Source organism: Pituophis catenifer, unplaced genomic scaffold (genome assembly GCF_029215685.1).
Source record: "Pituophis catenifer annectens isolate HBS135680 unplaced genomic scaffold, rPitCat1.0.hap2 SCAF_3, whole genome shotgun sequence".
NCBI lineage: Eukaryota > Metazoa > Chordata > Lepidosauria > Squamata > Colubridae > Pituophis > Pituophis catenifer.
In genome coordinates, this window is record NW_027256883.1 from 108,776,104 (window position 1) to 108,795,551 (window position 19,448).

The following is a 19,448-nucleotide window of genomic DNA, read 5'->3' on the forward strand; positions in this document are numbered from 1 at the left end:
TTTTTCATATCCTTATACAGTAATAGTCATTTTGTTGCCCATTTCTCAGTCCTGGATATTGAGTATCTGTACAGTGTTTTGAAAACAATCTTTTCTTGTCTCAGACTTTATTTCTAACCTTGCTGGATTCAGACCCTACAATTCCCAATCCTATCATAATCTAAACCAGAACACAATACATTTGAAAAATGAAACAAATATTCTCTGTATATCATATAATCACTATGTAGTTGAAGATTCTGCTGGAGTATCCAGAAGGTTCTCTTGATATCATTGTCATTCGCTTGCCTGCAGATGGAGTTTCCAGTAGAAGATCGGTAAGTAGTCAGTGTAATCAATAGAATTTTACCAGCTAATCCCAAGAAACTACTACTGAAGTAAGAATTAAATTATCAGCTCATATTTTGTGTTTATTTTGCAACTACCCCCAAATATATTCTTCCCTATGAACCTTACCTTAGCCGATCATAATTTAACATTACAAAAGCAAGCAACACCATCACGCAGAACGCTCTTCTTTTTGGAGGGGAGCCTTTGAGATTCTGATTCTAGATAGAAAATGAAAAAAATAATAATCAAGTAGCTTCACTTTCAACTTTGAAAGGGCCATAAAGGGGCAGCAGCCTTGGTTAATAACAATACTAGCTACTATTGTTCGTTTTTCTCATCCTTTTGCCACTATTGCAAATGTCATTTGTGATCTCAATGAACAGGAGAAAGTATATGCCTATAAAACCATCATAAAATGTACACGTCGTGATCAATGTTCTAAGGAGTGCTCTATAAGGTATGTGAATTGGATGACAAGGGTAGCAGGAATTGCTCAAATTATTTTATTCATGACTATTAAGATTTACAGGTAATTCCTGTTTAGTAACTGATTCATTTAGTGATTGCTTGCAGTTACTATGGTGATACCAATCCTCACATTTACAACTTTTGCAGTAAAGCAAAGGAAAGTTGAAATAATTTTTTTTTCATAATTAATGCGCTTACCTCCACCGCCAGGTCATCTAACTGTCTCTTCAGTGAACCATTCTCTCTTTTAAGATGATCATTTTCTAACAAAGCAGCCTTCAGTCTAGCTTCTAAACCCTGCATGTATTCCTTTTTCTTCCTCCGTGACTGACAGGCAGATTCCCGGTTTTTTATCATGCGCTGCTGCCGTCTTAGAACATTCATCTGGGAATAATAGAGATGATGGGGAAAAAAACTGTTCAAAGCTCAGAAAATTTGCAACGGAACAGAGGCAACATAGGGCGATTGACAACAATACAGGGTTTTCTTTTTAAAAAGGGAGGGGGGAAGGATGTCATTATATTGCACAAAAACAAGTATTCCTAAGAATTCCAGAAGATCCCATTTCTCTTGTTACTTGAATTTATATAATTTTCTCTAAATCTAATATTCTATATTCAGGTTGTCCTCCACTTATGACCACAATTGCGACCAGAATGTCCATTAACCAGTAAAGCCATAATTAAGTGTGTTGCACCCAATTTTATGACCTTTTTTGCTAAGCTAATCACCATGGCCATTAAGTGAATCATAAGCTGTTAAGTGAATATGACTTCTCCCATTGACTTTGCTTATTAGAAGCCAGCTGAGAAGATAGCAAATGGCAATCATGTGACACCAGGATGCTAAATCTGTTGTAAGTAACATGCTGCTTGCCAAGCACCTGATTTTTGACCATGTGACCATAGATATGCTGTGACAGTCATGAGTGCAAGGACCAGTTGTAAATGGTTGTAACCATTGCAGTGCTGTCGTAACTTCAGCTATTAAACAAATGGTCATATGTTGAGGATTACTTGTATAGAGTATTTGACAGTACTTTAACTGTCAGATTTAAGATTATTTTACAAACTTACAATCTTGTCTCATCAAGCAATTAGATATCTTTAAAATTATTTTCGAACTAGCAATTTCTCATATCCGTATGACATTGCACAATAGCACCAGGAGAAATTAGAGTTTATTATTGGGCCATTGTTAAGTAATACCTGGGAAGCAGCCTGAACACATCACACTAATAAAATTAAGCTACAATTATTCCAGTTTTTCCCCATTCTAAGTAATGAAATGGTGGTAGTGATGCCAGAATAACCCTGCATCTCCCAGGAATGGACAGAGATTAAAGGAGAAGGCTAGGTGAGTAGCTCTATGCCTCACTGAATTCACTCAATAAACCTATTTATTCTACCCTCTCTTCCTCTTTTACAGAGTTGCTAAAAGCTCTCCTTCCAGCCATACAGTAGTGCCACTGGAGGTCAAACAGAATTTGTTTGCTGGATGCATGGATTAGTTGAGAAAGCTTTTTGGTCTCTATACTGATGATGTATTGAAGTGAGTTTTTACCCAGCTTAACAGGAGTAATTTGCAGACATTTTTCTTGTATTGATAATGTGTTAAGCACAATGTTGATTTAGCTGTTGGAGAAAAAAAATAAAGCATCAATTATACTCATTTCAGCTTCACTGTCCCAATGCTCACCAGATGGTCTGACAAGGCATTTCCCTGGCACTCCATCTGATACTGAAAAGAATGTGAAGTTGTAAAGGCAGAGCTGATCAGTAGTTTAATTTCTGTTAAAGTGATATCAGAGGTGGGCTGCTGCCGGTTCAGACCGGTTAGGAGAACCAGTAAATCGGACCTCAGTTGGCCCACCCCCACCCATTTTTGGGCTGTTTTTGCCCGTTTTTCTGAGTGAAAAACGGCCTGAAAAACAGCCTGAAAAATGGCCAAAAAACCAGGCCATTTTTCGGGGAGTTTTCAGGCTGATTTTTGGGCCATTGTCAGGCTGTTTTTCTGGCGAAAATTGGCCCGAAAAACAGCCTGATAATGGCCCAAAAAAGCTGGCTGTGAGAGGAAGAGACCGGTGAAGTGAGCCGGACCCAGATGTGTCCTGAGGCCCTCATCCCAGAAGCAGCAACCTCGCACTCTTCTTCTCTCTGCTAGTCCCCTTCTTCACACAGGATTGCCCAGCAACGGAGATGAAGAGGGAGAAGGGGACGGCGTTTCTGTGGGCTCCCGTTTCTGTGTGCCACTCTTCCTTCAAAGCTAGCGGCTGCCGCTACCCCCTTCTCCCTCTCCGTCTCCACTCCTGGCGATCCCGTGCGAAGAAGGAAGCTAGCAGAGAGGGGAAAGTGCGAGGTTGCTGCTTCTGGGATGTGAGGACCCGGGAAGCATCTGGGTCCATCTTACCCAGCTTCTTTTCCTCTCACAGCCAGCTTTCCTAGTCTAGCTTGACGCATTCTCTCTCTCTCTTTCTCTTACACACACACACATGTACACACACACACACAAACAGGTTGGATCTTTCTTTCCTCCCAACCCCCCACCCCACTGGAGACCCCTGGATTCCCTCCCCAACCCTGCCTGTCCCATACAGGTATCACCCACACAAGCGATGTAGAGTTGACCATGCCCACTCAGTCACATGTCCCGCCTCGGCCACCCACCCAGCCACGCCCACCCAGCCAGTCATTAGAACAGAGAACCAGTTGTTAAAAAATTTGAAGCCCACCATTGGCGCATAGGTGCACACAAATACTTCAGGGGCTAACCTTGGAACCATCTCCACCACCAGAAATAAAAAGGGCAAAGAAGCACCAATTGAAATGTCACCCCTTGAATTTCCAAGCCTTACTTATTTTCCAATATTCTCTTTAGTAGAAAATCTAGAAGATTGCTAGTTCATAGAAAAATTTAAATTGCTGGGAGGTGAAATCCCTCTCTGGACAATGTATGTTGTCAATTATGTCATTAGTGGTGTGTGGCTAAAACATTTTTGGCACCCGGAAAGCAGATCTGCAGCAAATAAACTTTCTAGGTGGAAGGGCTAATTACAAACAGAAGCTGGGAAGAACTTACATCCATGTTTGTGTTTGAGGAAGTGGTGTGAAGAACAGGCTTAGTTTCTGCTAGGTTCCCACTGGTCAAACTCTTTCCTGCTGATTGTGGTAATACCCTAATGGTGTGACCTGTTAGTGGTTTTAGTCCACCATTAACAGCAATGGCTGGATTTGAAGCAGGAAGAATTCCAGATGTCTGAAGATGAACCACAGCAGGCTGAGAAAGCATTAGTGGCTGACCTAAGACAGGAACAAAAAGTTTTGGTACAGTGATTTACCACTTATCAAAAATGTTACTTTCAATGCATGCTATGTTTTGCCTCATGATAGTTGTACAAAGAAGACAAAATATTGCTTTACTTTATAGAACTAAACATATTATAGGCCTAGAACATTTCTATCCTAGGCAACCAGTAATTTTTGAAGAATTCAAATATGTTGCTTTTAGTCATACCTAAAGGCTTGCATTTGCACACTGAAGATTCCTTCATTTAAATACCACACATTAAAGCATATCATATATCACTTGCTACTTTTGAGGCTGTAATTAGATTTTAAAATAGTATATACTGTATTTTTCAGAGTATAAGACACACTTCTTCCCCCCCTAAAAGAGGCTGAAATTTTGGGTGCGTTTTATACTCTGAATGTAGCTTTTTTGAAGCCTTTATTCAGCCCTAACAATGTGCTAGCAAGCGAAGCAATCTTCTGCTTGCTTTTCTCATTGCTTCTCTCTCCAAAGATCAGCTGTGCTTTAGAAGCTGTTTTTTATCCCCAAGTAGGGGATAAAAAGCACACGGCTCTCTCAAAACCAGCAAACTGATGTGCTGAAGCTGACCAGACTAAGGACGCTAGCCAGATGAATACCTGGTAGGCAGATTTTTTTTCTCCTATTTTCCTCCCCAAAAACTAAGCTGTGTCTTATACTCCGGTGCGTCTTATACTCTGAAAAATACGATAGTTAAAAGAGCAGATTAGACCAGAGAGCCACTTCTACAGCATCAATCCAAGCTATCCACTACCAACAACTCACATAATGTCTACATAAAATATCCACAAATTGTTCATAAGCAATACATCTAGACAGAGCTGCTTATCAACCAATGTGCTATAAGTAAACAAAAATTGAAAATCATAGATATACTGCTTTCGAACCTTAGCTTATTTATATTGTGTAGGTGAGTTTCTACTCATTTTCCAAAGGAGACAAGATCATGTAGATCGCCCAGGATTGGTTAATGGCCAGCCATTCCACTTCCAATGTACTGTTAATTTTGATATATTTGCAACAGAAAGATATCATGAATATAATGATATGAGATATAATGAATCTGTCAATGTATAAGAAATTATAAGCTGGTATAGCCATAACAACAAGTCAGCCAATGGGAAGTTTGCTGACTAAGAAACAAGATCTGTTGTGAGTCATGTGAGACGGCTTGGAGCCTGGGCGAGGCTTAGCCTAACTGTTCTGTGTATATAAGCTTGCTTCTAGTTCTGGTCCTTGCTTCTATTTCTGCTTCTTGTACTTGTACTTGTTACCACATTGCAAGAGCTGCATGGATATTGTATACATGCATCATGTTTTATATTATTGTATATAAGCAAGTTTCTTCTATCAACTAATCCTGCTGAATTATTTACTTGTGTGCTGGTTGGATTGCTGCAAACTCTGACAGAATCCTTCTCATCTTTCCTATAATCTTCTATTATTGGTATCTTATGATAATATTAGGGGACACAGTGGCTCAGTGGCTCAGATGCTGAGCTTGTCAATCAGAAGATCGGCAGTTCAGCAGTTCAAATACCTAGCACCATGTAACGGGGTGAGCTCCTGTTACTTGCCCCAGCTTCTGCCAACCTAGCAGTTCGAAAGCACGTAAAAAATGCAAGTAGAAAAATAGAGACGATTTGGTGGGAAAGTAACAGCGCTCCATGCATCTTCAGCGTTTAGTCATGCCGGCCACATGACCACGGAGATGTCTTCGGACAGTGCTGGTGCTGGCTCTTCAGCTTAGAAAAGGAGATGAGCACCACCCTTAGAGCCGGAAACAACTAGCACGCATGTGCGGGGGAACCTTTACCTTTACGATTATATTACGTTGTTATTTATAGGTACACTGAGAGCTTAGGCACCGGAGACAATTGCTTGTGAAAATAAAAAAGGCTTTAAAGAATAGCAATCACATCTTCCTATTTTTAAGTAAAATAAAAAATATCCTTTCCCAATGTTTTAATTAAAAATCCTGAATTTTTTGCTAATTCAGGCAGTCCTCACTTTGTTGTTGTTAATTGTGAAGTTGTGTCCGACCCATTGCGACCCCATGGACAACGTTCCTCCAGGCCTTCCTGTTCTCTACCATCCCCCAGAGACCATTTAAGCTCACACCAACTGCTTCAGTGACTCCATCCATCCACCTCATTCTCTGTCGTCCCCTTCTTCTTTTGCCCTCAATCGTTCCCAGCATTAGGCTTTTCTCCAGTCAGTCCTTCCTTCTCATTAAGTGGCCAAAGTATTTGAGTTTCATCTTCAGGATCTGGCCTTCTAAAGAGCAGTCAGGGTTGATCTCCTCTAGTACTGACTGATTTGATTGCCTTGCAGTCCAAGACGCCTTGCAGGAGTTTTCTCCAGCACCATAGTTCAAAGGCCTCAATTCTTTGGCACTCAGCCTTTCCTATGGTCCAAATTTCTCACCCATACATTGCAACTGGGAAAACCATAGCCTTGACTATACGCACTTTTGTTGGCAGGGGGATGGCTCTGCTTTTTAGTATGCTGTCTAACTTTGCCATAGCTTTCCTCCCCAGGAGCAAGCAATTAGAGCATGGGGCTGTAGTCCCCATGTGCGGTGATCTTGGAGTCCTTGCTTACTCAACACAATTGGGATCCACAATCATAAAGTGAAATATCAAATGACCATGCCCAATTTATGATGGCAGTTTTACAGTTCCAGCTGTGATTGTTAAATGAATCACCATGGGTCATTAAGCGCAACATCATTTAACTGTAACTTGCAAGTCCCTGCTGGCTTCTCTCACTTTGCTTATCACAAGCCGACTGTGAGGGTTGCAAGTGGTGATTATGTGGCTACGTGATGTTGGTATCATTATAAATATGTGCCAGTCGCCAAACATCCAAATCACAATCACATGAATGCTGGGCAGTATGACATCTGCAACTTCAAGGGTCAGTTGTGTCGCATTATTCAGTGCCATTGTAACTCTGAACAGTCACTGAATGAGCAATTGGTAAGCAAGGACTACCAGTAATTAGAGGTCAAGAATCCTGCCATTTGGAAATTAAATTATTTTTTTCATCTCAATTTTGCTCCAAAAAGCCCTTTTAGACAGAGAACTTGAAATGTTTGCCACTAGATGCTGACAGAAAACTAATGTAAATTTGAAGGTTGGACCTATTAAAACTGCACCCATTTAAAGCAATTCTACAGTAAAAATACTTAGCAATCCTCTCTTAGGCAATTGCAATGTCTGCATATTACACATTATATATTACACATTCAACATCACTTGCTAAATCCCGACAACAGACCTGGCATGCATCCCACTGCAACCTTAACCCATATACCTTTTGGAGGTGCCGGCTGAATAGTAACAACTGGCTGCTGCTTGGGCAGCGTCAGGAGTGTGGGAAGAGCTGGAATGACAATGGCTTTTGCCTGGTGACTGGGCTGAGTCTCACAAAAGGCATGCAACAGAGGCTTGGGCTGAATTAACGGTTTTGAGGCTGCTGGATTACTTCGTTTAAGGGTCATCGACGATCCATTTGCTGTAGAAGAGAATTTGCATTTGAAGTACCATATTTTTTGAAGCATAAGACACTCCAGACTATAAGACGCACCTACCTTTTTGGGGGGGAGAAAAACAAGGAAAAAAAAATCTACTTCTGCCTCCCAGCAATTTGCCTCCTTGCAGCAAACAGCAAACAGCCTGCTTTAATTTCATTTTCAGCACAGCCTGATTAGCACAAGAAAAAAAATCTGCCTCCCAGCAATTTGCCTTGCAGCAAACAGCGGAGGCCCACGTGGCAATAGGCCATGGCAATCCCTGAAGCCTGAAACAGCTGAGGGTCGGGAGGCCGATCCAGCTGACAATCAGCTGCTTGTGCTAATCAGGCTGTGCTGAAGCTGAAATGAGCTGTTTGCTGCAACAAGGAAAGTTGCTGGGAGGCAGAGGCCAAAGGATGGGGGCCGGCGGGTAGGCGGGGCTACATTCGGTGTATAAGACGCATCCAAATTTTCACCCTCTTTTATGGGGGCAAAAAGTGCGTCTTATACTCCAAAAGATATGATAGTTTTTTTTTAAGGTTATATTCCTCCTCATGCAATTGTCTGCAGGTCAATAGAAATAGAAGTTCTGACAACAAGGAGGGCAGGAAGAGGAACTTCATTAAATGAAGCAAATTGTAAAACACAACCTGGGATCAAACCTGCATTTAAAGATTACACATTTTACTTATTTGTAATATATGGGCTGGTTCAAATATATCAGCTGGGATCAAACAAAGTAAAGCCTGGTATTTGCACACTCCTTCTCTTCCTTCCGTGCAATAACTGTATTGGCTTTTAATTTGCTCAAATCTTGGTTCATTCTTAATATAAATTAGAAAAGATGATGTAAACTTATCACTGGCCAACTTCAAATAAGTGGCACACCATTTATTAAACACAGCTTGCTTTCAAGCACAGTCTCTAGTTTAAATGGAAAGATAAGCCAAGACCAGAAAGGAATAGCGAATTAAGTTCAATTGTACAAGAGAAGCACACAAAGGCAGGTTTTCTTTTATATCCTTTCTTGCTTGTGTACTTAAAATAACATTATAGTCTTATCAGCCTAGTGGTTCTATACACTTGAAAATAAATGAATAGCCTTAACTACAATAACCATTTATGTTTTAGCTGAAGAAGATGCTGATGTATCACTGCATACCTCTGTTTAAAAATCACAAGCAAGTAAGGAAGACACTACAGAAAGAAAAGTGGCAAACACCTAATTATCCTCAACTACCTCAACACTACTTCATTACAGTTTAATACTCAAAGCAGTATGGTAGCATTGTTTAATTGAACTAATTAATTAAAAGTTTTTAAAAGTGCCAATTTATTAGGCTGCAAGTTTCTGAATCACATACGGTACATTATTTGTAAATAATGTGAACAATAGGGATTATGTCTTTATGGTGAAGTATCTTTTCTATAATAATGCCATCTATTATATGAGCATACATAATCAAAAAACAAGGAATGATAACGTACTTAAGATCTAAGCAAACCAATGAAAATGCCTTCTTGATATTTAACTGAGTGAAAGACACAATTCTTAGCTATTCTTACTAATTTAGATCAGTGTTATTATTCCCATATTGGAAAATGGGCAAATAAAAATCATACCTGAATGTGTAGTTTTAGGTGGGGACTTCTCACTTTGCTCTAAAGGTAATGATGATTTGGAGCTGTGTTTGTCATATAACGATGCAGTGGATAAGTGCGAATTAGTGCCAAACTCCACACCTTCCTGGCAATGTTTAAAAAAATTACAAACACTGTAATTATTCTTGTTACAACAAGCAAGCAAAAGACAAATACACACTGGTAAAACTATTTTTCCCAGTTATGGTTTAGTCACAATGCATTTAAAACATTTTTGCATAACATAGGAGACCTCAAAAATTCTAAACTACCATGTTTCCCCCTAAAATAAGACCCTGTCTTATATTTTTTTGAACCCTGAAATAAGTGCTTGGTCTTATTGGCATGCCCTCAAAAACCTGATTGGGTTTATTATAAGGGATGTCTTATTTTGGGGGGAAACAGAGTAGGGCAAAAAATCATTTGCATTTCCATCCAAAACTCTGCAGGTCCACGTCTATGGAGATTCTCAGTCATCCAGGTCATGGTTGTCCCAAAGGTGCTTTTTCAAGACGCAACTGGACTTGCTGGTTTTTCTTTGAAGACATTTTGCTTCTCATCCAAGAAGCTTCTTCAGCTCTGGCTGGATGGTGGGGAATGCGATGTATGCATGTCCACCAACTACCACAGAAGCTGATAGCGTGAATAAAAGAATAGGGCAGAAACACAAAATTAAGGAGATGTGGAATGCCGTTGAGGCCACAAACTTGCAGATCTAATGGATCGTCTAAGTTTCCAGATTTGGCAAATTTATCTTAGGCATCAAGAACTTGCTCACTGACTCTGGCAAGTCTTCTAACCTTGGATTTCAAAACTGGCACTTTACTCTTTGCATCATTCCTTCTGAATGCTAATTGGTTCCTGAATACTTACAAAGAACTCAGCACCAGCAATAAAGGAAAAGTTAACTAGCAATGCAATTGTTTCTTTGCATCTGGATTAGTAGATGACAATAAAGATTATTTTGAATATTGGTTAAATATTACCTCATTGCATCTAACTAGCCCAAAGAAATTACTTACAGGTACATGTTGTACTGGAGAGTCCACAGGTAAAGGAGAAGGAACTGAATCTGTTGAAGCAGTTGGTGAGAGAGGTTCTACTTTGCACTCTTTATCTATATCTTTAATAGAAAGAATTAAAGAAAATTAACAGATTCCTCTCAAGAAGGATGGCACTAAAGGTATATTCCACATTCAGTACACTGGGGATTGGAGAATAGTGCTTGAATGGTCGATCTCTAGATCACAGCCACTCTGCCTTCCCTTCATAAATAGGGTACTGGGGATCTGGAATTTATTTCGCCTACAGAATCTTTTTACTCTAACTGCAAATTTCACTGTGAATGGACTTCATATAAAAAATGCTGAGTTAATAATAAAATGAAAGTAATGGAACTTTTTTTTTGTTTTATATGGGCATTTGGACTGAGCTTTCTTCAGAGAGATTAAAACTACGTCACTAGCTTTTTTGAACAAGCTGACATTTTCCCTCATTTTGGAGGGTTTCAACTTTTTTTAGCCCTTTTAAATCTGAAGTTGATTAAACAGTTACACTTCCATAGATAGTCAGGAATATTTATTTATTCATTCATTCATTTTCTATACCAAGTTACTCTGAGTGGTTTACAGTTCTAAAATGTATGTGTCTCTATAGCTTTTTCAGGTCTTAAACACAATACCCCTGTCTCTCACCTTGAATTTAGTTTCCAATCCCTTCCTTAATCATTCTTATAATTTATTTGCTCTTCCCTCTACCACTTTGGAGGAAAGAACCTTGGGGTGTCCAAAACTGGAAAAAGTACTTGAGATGGAGTCTGAGGAATTCAACATGGAGCAAAATTATTACTTACCAAGATTTTAAAACAATACTTTGCAGAAATCATACTGCTAACTTTTACTCAGTATGATAAAATACAATTTCTCTTACTATAAACAAACTAGCATTTGATTTTTTTCTAAAGAATTTTTTTTGCAATTAAATTCTATGCTGTTATTTTAAGCCCATTTTCTTAGTCTGTTGGTAGTATTTTGATCAGTTATAGCCTCAATTCTGTATTAACAAAAATAATGAACAGTACAATATCTAGGAGAGAACTCCACATGGAATACAGTAGGCCTTGCTAAATGATCATTTGTTTAGCACTTGTTCAAAGTTATGATGATGCTAAAAAAAGTTACTTATGATCAGTCCTCGCACTTACAACCATTGTAGCATCCATGCAGTCACATGATCTCAATTTGGGCTCTTGGGAAGCAGATTGCATTTACAACAGTTGCTGTGACTGGCTTGTATTTATGACAGCTGCAGACCCCTGTGGTCACATGATTACTATTTGCAATCTTTCGAGCCAGCTTCTGGCAAGCAAAGTCAATGGAAAAATCAGCTGGAGGTAGCAAGTCACATTCATGTAATATCTTGTTTAATGACTGCAGGTGATTCACTTAATGCTAGTGGCAAAAATAATAAAAAAACCTGGGTGCAGTTGCCTGGTGCCTCACTTCAGGATGAACCACTTAACGATGAATTTCCTGTTCCCTATTGTGTTGTAAATTAGAATATAATGGGATCTTGTAGATCATCTAGTGCAACTCCCTGCTCAAGCTGAAGACCCTATACCATTTCTGACAGACGGTTGTCCAGTCTCTTCTTGAAAGCTTGCAGCGATGAAGCATCCACAACTTCTGAAGACAAGCTGTTCCATTGGTTGATTGTTCTCAATCAGAAAATTTCTCGTTATTTCTAGGTTGAATCTCTCCTTGATTAGTTTTCATCCATTATTCCTTGTCTAGTCTTCGGGGTGCTTTGGATAGGCTGATCCCTCCGCTCTGTGACAGCCCCTCAAATATTGGAACACTGCTATTGTGTCATATCATATCAAATTGAGAACTATCTGTACTTCACTCAAGATTGACAAGGGATTGTTGATTCACTACAGATTTACAACTTTGGTGCACCACTCTGTCCATATATAAATAACCTATTCATCAGAATGTCAAAACTATTTCGTCAATTACTTTGTAAAATAAAAAGTATTCTACTACTGCAAGGAATGCATGCAATTGAAAAATAATATAAGGTTAATCTAACAATGCTAACTTTTTTACAAATCCATATTTCATATGCTCTAATTGTCAAAAAGCAGGAACAATTAGAGCAAACTACTTTGACTTCAACCTATCACCTAGTCTGCCTCCAAAGCAACTGATTTTTTCCTAGTTTAACTGCTCTTGATACGTAGTATTTCCCTCTCCTGGCTTAAATTCTTTGAGGAAAAGAATATCTTTTAAAGAGTTATACAATTCTACAACTGCTTACTATCATAAACAACTCAATCAAAAATTACCTGCTGGGATATGCTTCATAATATCCCATGCATCTGAATCCCAAGACATCAAATCTAAATCAAAGTCAAGGTCACCAAGGTTGCTTTCCTATAAACGACAGTAAGCAAGATTATGGAAAACACTGAAGTGGCCAGCTGCAAAAGAATTACAGTATTGCTTTACTTTATCTTCGAAGGTAGGTTGAAAATAAAGGATAAAAATACTAGGCCGCTATCAAGAGATCAATTTTACTACCTTCTCACTTTTGTTTCTTACTTTTATAATTCTGAAACAATATGTTTCATATATCAAACACAAACAAACCATGCCTTCCAGGACACAGTCTAATAGTTACAGAGTGTTTACCAAGATAATAATTGACAATGTAATCTTTCATGGCAGTACATATGTTCTCTCTTATTTTTCACCAGCATTCAGTAAGGTATAACAAATGGAAAACTTTGGACCATCAATGTTGCATAATCCCTCATAAAACACTACCTTAATAATCCACAGCACTGGTATTTAATTTATTATGTTATTGGTATATAGGTATTTTAAAAACTCAGTAATTATTGAATACAAATTGCTTACACTACAGAAATGTTTTACTATTTTATTTACTGTCCATTACATATGTTAGTACAAGTAGAATTCACATATCATCAATATGCTTTTCATATATCTTGCCTGAAATTTTAAAATTAAAATTTCAAAAAGCTTTTTAATTTTAAGAACAAGTTTAAGTTTCATGGAGACAGAAGAAAACATCTTAGCCATGTCAGCACTATAACACTATTTTACAAATTAATATTTCACTTTCTCCCAATTCCCAATAATCAGATGCTTTAACCAATTCCAAGTCCATATTTTAATATAGAAATAATCAGCATTTCAGGAATTACTTTCTGATGTAAATACATTTAATTGGCTCCTCTACAACCTACGTGCTTTGATCCTTTAAAGCAGTGGTTCTCAACCTTCCTAATGCTGCGACCCTTTAATACAGTTCCTCATGTTGTGGTGACCCCCAACCATAAAATTATTCCTAAAACCATTGAAAATATGTGTTTTACGATGGTCTTAGGCGACCCCTGTGAAAGGGTCATTCGACCCCCAAAGGGGTCCCGACCCACAGGTTGAGAACCACTGCTTTAAAGCTTGCTAAATAATAAGAGATTGGACAGCCATTTGTCTGAAATGGTCAAGGGCAGGAGTCCTCAACTTGTGGGCCACGGCCCACTATCAAGCCGTGGCCTAATCGCCACTGGGCCGTGTGAGTGACTGGCCGGTGCGCACACTCCTCTCACACATTGCCACAAGCGTCATGGGAGGTCACAGCCCCACTCGCACAAGCATCGTCGTGGCCTGTCATGGCCCCACTCACGTGAGCATCACCACTGGCAGTCTCAACCCCACTTGCGCGAGCCTCGTTGCAGGTGCTTACGGCCTCACTCGTCCGAGCGCCACTACACACACGGGCACCCCTGCATGTGCACATGCACCTATCCCTCCCACAAAATCATCCTCTCTTTCCCCCCCTCCCCCTGTTCCAGGCCGCCAACCTGGAAAAATCTAAGGGCTCCTGCTTGAGCAGGGGTTTGGACTAGAAGCCCTCAAATTCCCTGTTATTTAAATAGCCGGATTGTTTCAGATTTCTTATGTTAAATCTACAGCAGGTTCCATCTGTTGCTAATCAGAAAAATTAAGATAGGCTTGTTTTATAGCATTCTTGTGATAAGTGATATCTGAAATTCAGAAAGATCATGAAACAATTTCATAGCACCAAGGCTGGTACATTCGTTGATCTTTCTATCACTTACTTCTCTCCACCTATTAAATATGGCTATTTTCTGTTCTGTTTTCTTTTCTGTAGTTGAACAAAATCCTAAATCCCTTGACATAAAATTCTTTGCAGCATTTTATTGGATTGAAAAGAATAAAAACCAGGATATGTACACAGTATAAAATAATTAAGGTTAATAATGCTTTCCTCTTACTCACATAGGTTTCATTCTCCACATCTAGCTGAAGTTCATCTTCTCCTAAGAGATCACCAATTTCACTGAAGAGAAGAGATTCTAGGATTTAAATAAACACATAAGGAATATAAACCAAACAAAATAATTCAGGCCTTCCTCATTTCCTAGAAATAAGGTACAGACCATTCCACTGGGCAAATTCTGCAATGGTATCAAAACAAAGAAGGAGAACATAATTTTATTGTATGTTATTTCAAATTATTTCCATTCCAAGATTCAGTGTTTAAAATATATAAATGCACATTTACTTTTCAGGAAGTGGGCTCTTTTCCAAATTAGGTGGTTGTTTATATATATATATATATATATATATATATATATATATATATATATATATATATATATATATATATATACCTCTTCAATCATCTTGGACTTTAGGTGGTTTACTAAAATAATAAACATAAATTTTAAAGCTTCAATAACAAAGTTATAACAGTTAATGTCAATTAATAACAAAACAGACATAAATATGCACACCCCACCCATAGCCCAGCCCCCCAAAGGCTTCTGGAAAAAGCAAATTTACCAGCTTCCAGGCCATCCTCACCTCAGGAACCAAGCTGTTATATAAGAGGGAGTTGTCAGCAAAACATCCAATGTTTGGTCTCCTCCTGATAGATGAGGACTCTTAACAGATACTCTCTAGCCATGTGGGATAGATAACTGGAGACTATCTGAGAAAGATGATATCTTAGATACCAAGGCCCTAAGCACTGAGGGCTTTAAAGGTAGCAACCGTTATATTGAATTGCATTCACAAACACACTGGCAACCAATTATAATAATAGTGCATCATTACAATACCAAGATTGGTCAACAAACATGCTAGCGCTTGTATTTTGGACCAGCTGAAGTTTCCAGGTGGTCTTTAAGGACAACATTAAGGAGAGCAAATTACAGAAATCTAATCAGGAATATCTTGTTTCAGATAAGGTCACCTGATATACCAGCTCCAGCTGGGCAAAGCCTCTGCTGATCACATGGTTTCCCAGAGCTATGAATGAAACTAGGAACTCAAAGGACCACAACCCTTTCAAGAGTCAAAGATGGTATAATTCTGGAATCAGAAAGTTCTTCAATTAAGAGTCACTCTGTCTTGTTTGAATCAAGTCCTGGCCTGCTTTTCCCCATTCAGTTTCTGAAAAATCTCCAGGCCCTGGGACAGGACATCTGTTGCATCTTTTACTGGGCTCAGATTGGAGATTGGAAGGGGATCAACAGCATCCCAATGGATGACCTCTCCCAGTTGTTTCAGTGGTGCTTAAAGTTTCTGAACCCTTTTATCAATATTTCTGCATAAATATGACCTGAAATGTGATCTGTTTTCCACAAGTCTTAACATTAAATAAAGAGAATCCAGGTAAACCAATTAGTTTAAAAAATATTATAGTTCTTAATTTATTTCTTGAGGAAAACAATCCAAAGCTACCTATCTGTGCATGGCAAAAGTATGTGAACCTTTCCTTTAGAATTGGTGTGTTCCTCTTTGGGCAGCAATAAATGCAGCTAAACATGTTCAAAAATATTGATCAGTTCCACATATCAGTTTTGGGAAATTTTAGCCCATTCCTCTTTATAAAACAATTTCAACTCAGGGATGTTGGTGAGCTTTTTTGCATGGACTACCTGTTTCAAGTCTTTCTATAACATTTTTATAGGATTAGGGTCAGGACGTTGATTTGACCTATTTTTAAGCACTGCTCTAACTTGGCACCAAAGGAACCAGCAGACTGTTCAATAATGCTTCCTGCATAGTGCCAGTGCTGCAAAAGAGAGTCTCGCTATGTTTATGATCTGAAGCTGAATGTCTCTCTAGTGCAGGGGTATCAAACTTGCGGTATCACAGCAGCATCACGTGACATATCAGGATTTTCCCCTTCACTAAACCAGGTATGGACGTGGCGAGCACGTGACGCATCTGGCCCACAAGTTTGACAGTCCTGCTCTAGTTGTTTTGTATCTTCCAGGGAGTAGCTGTGTTTCAAAGGACAGGGAGAGAAGTAATGGAAAACCCCTAGGGCTGGCGACCCCTAAGGAGCGGACCTTCTCTGTGGGTGCACCTACCCTGTGGAATCAGCTCCCCCTGGAGCTCCGGGTGGCCCCTAACCTTCGCTCTTTCAGCTGTGACCTTAAAACATGGTTATTTCGCCTGGCTGGTTTGGACTGAAGGGGTTTTAAAGGGGATTTTAATGGTCTTTTATAATTTTATTGGGTATTTTTAACATTGATTTTGCTTGTTTTTATTGTTGTGAGCCGCCCTGAGTCCTTCCGGAGATAGGGCGGCATACAAGTTCAAATAATAAATGAATGAATGAATGAATGAATGAATGAATGAATGAATGAATGAATAAATAAATAAATAAATAAATAAATGAATGAATGAATGAATGAATGAATGAATGAATGAATGAATGAATGAATGAATGAATAAATAAATAAATAAATAAATAAATAAATAAATAAATAAATAAATAAATGGAAAACAGAATGAGGTTTTTCTTTTTGTTAAGATTAGACTTTTAGGAGTTCCATCTGGACCCAACTGCTTTGCTTACTAGGCAAGATGGTCTAGGAGGCAGGACAAAACTACCTACCAAGAGAAAGCAGTCAGATTTCACTCAGCACAAATGGAATTACTGTTCTTTTATCTTTTTTTTTTTTGAATGATTAAAACTTGATCTTGATTTGATCCATAAGTTCAGTTTTTTAACTTTCACCAATTTAAAACAACCAACTCATATAAAATTGAGAAATATTTAAAATTCATATAGGCTCACAAATCTTTAAGCACTACTGCTGATGTAAGCAACAATGTTACATTGTGAACTAGATTACTTTTCAAGCACTGGTCTTACATCAGCCCATGAGATAATACTGTAGCATATTTGCATGTGGTATTTTATTAGAATTCCAACATGCTATTCCAAATTGCATGATTATTTTAATTTGGATACACTCACTAAGTTAAATAAACTACAGAAACTCAAAGACTAGGAATTCTTTTTTTTTTCTAACACATAATACATTCAATACAAAAACCATAATGTATCGAAGATGTCTAATTCTTAGCATCCTTGGGAAAGAAAAGCTAGAGAAAGATCTGGTTCAGATATCATGGAATGTTTTATCACTTCCACCACTAACAGGAGCCACACAGAAGGTATTTTATTTGTAATTAAACAAAATTATTATATTTTTGCACAATCTATAAATGGAGTCATAAGCTACCTGTGGACAATTATAACAGGAGTGCAATAATGTCAATGTTTTTTTCTCATGCCATTTCCCCATTTTTAAGCACATTCTCCCCACCCCCAAAAAGGGCAACAAGGTCATCAGTTTTAGAGGCAAGAATGTCATTTGGGCATTCCTGAGCAGGAATTTCCATTAAAAGTAGCCATTATATTAACCATAAAATTAATATTTGCTGGCTTAGATATTGTATATTTCCTTCCTCCGCCCCCCAATTTCTCTTTCTCCTCTCAACTGCATTTGTAAGAAAATAAATCTGAGGGCAGAAACTGTCAAGGCTTTTAATGATTGTACAAACTGTTCCAAAAAACCTTTCAAGTTGGAGAACAGAGTATAAAAAACATCAATCAAGCTAATAAATACATGCTTTTTTTTTTATAAAAGTCCTTGCTCTGGCTCAAACAACAGTGAGGTTCCAACCTTATTTAATTAGAGTTTCACAGAGTGCTTATACAGAGAGAGCCTTCTGTAAGAAAAACAGAGGAAATCCACCAGTCTCTTGTCACAAATGTCCTTGATGGCTTTTAACAAGTTTCTTTTCCTCCAGGAATAATAAACGTCAACATAGGGATAAAAATAATACCTGCCCTATAAGATTACAGCGACATAGGTAATAGGAAATACCCTAAATCCGGGGTCTCCAACCTTGGCCACTTTAAGACTTGTGGACTTCAACTCCCAGAGTTCCTCAGCCAGCTTTGCTGGCTGAGGAACTCTGGGAATTGAAGTCCACAAGTCTTAAAGTGGCCAAGGTTGGAGACCCCTGCCCTAAACGCTCAAATTCATGGCAAGAAAACCGGCGGTAGGAAGATGCCTAGATAAACTTGGCCAAGATCCTCTCTTAAACGTATCTCTGTCTCCTCGGCTGATCATCGTAAGAGCAAAAGAGGAAGCAACCCGAGAGAATTTAAAAGAAGGGGGAACAACTAGAAGTAGTAATTGAAGAAACGAGGGGCAAACCAGCCCCACATGGTGTAACTCTCACTAAGTCTCTTCTGCCCGGGGCAATATCCCCCCCCCCGTCGATACATAACGCAGTGAAACCCCCCCAGCCCCTTTACTGCAGACGGTGACCAAGTACGGCTTGATGTTGCCGCCGAGCTCTCCGCTCCCACGGCCGGCCTTACCCCATTCGAGGCTAGGCTCTCCGGAGGGCCAGCCGGCGATGGAAGCCGTCATTGCCGCCGCCATCTCCGTCTTCCGGGATGGAACACCAAGATCGTGAGCTACGTAAAAACGTTGTATGTACACTCATCCTAGTCGCAATCCCCGCCCCCCTCGATTACGGGGGCCGCGAAGGACCAAAATCGTTAAAACAACGTTAAGCGTCTCCCTGTTTTGATCTCGCAGTCTCTCTCTCTCTCTCGATTCCCCTGCGGAAGATAGCGGCAGCGATGGAGCTGGAAGACACCTCTGTCAATAATGTTGTCTGGGTCAGCTTTTTAAAAGACAGGAACTTAAAAGAACTTAATCGAATTTGCAGCCTTGTAGATTTCAAGTGGGTTCCCGGCTTTAAAATTTTTGTTCTGTTTTGTGCTCGAG

At 39.1% G+C, this 19,448-nt stretch overlaps 1 protein-coding gene across 2 annotated transcripts in view; it reads right to left on the reverse strand.

Annotated features, from left to right (window-relative positions):
- The window catches only part of ATF6 (activating transcription factor 6), a 93,235-nt gene extending 74,130 nt beyond the window's left edge, over positions 1 to 19,105 (reverse strand). For both annotated transcript variants that reach the window (XM_070940915.1, XM_070940916.1), the window contains exons 1-9: positions 19,034 to 19,105; positions 14,614 to 14,690; positions 12,630 to 12,717; positions 10,306 to 10,406; positions 9,266 to 9,389; positions 7,444 to 7,644; positions 3,877 to 4,097; positions 997 to 1,182; positions 457 to 548 (exon numbers count right to left, since the gene is read on the reverse strand). In XM_070940915.1, coding sequence (XP_070797016.1) covers positions 457 to 548; positions 997 to 1,182; positions 3,877 to 4,097; positions 7,444 to 7,644; positions 9,266 to 9,389; positions 10,306 to 10,406; positions 12,630 to 12,717; positions 14,614 to 14,690; positions 19,034 to 19,097 — 1,154 coding nt within the window. In that variant the 5' untranslated portion in view covers positions 19,098 to 19,105. The remainder of the gene's footprint in view (positions 1 to 456; positions 549 to 996; positions 1,183 to 3,876; positions 4,098 to 7,443; positions 7,645 to 9,265; positions 9,390 to 10,305; positions 10,407 to 12,629; positions 12,718 to 14,613; positions 14,691 to 19,033) is intronic.
- Between the last annotated feature and the right edge of the window lie 343 nt (positions 19,106 to 19,448).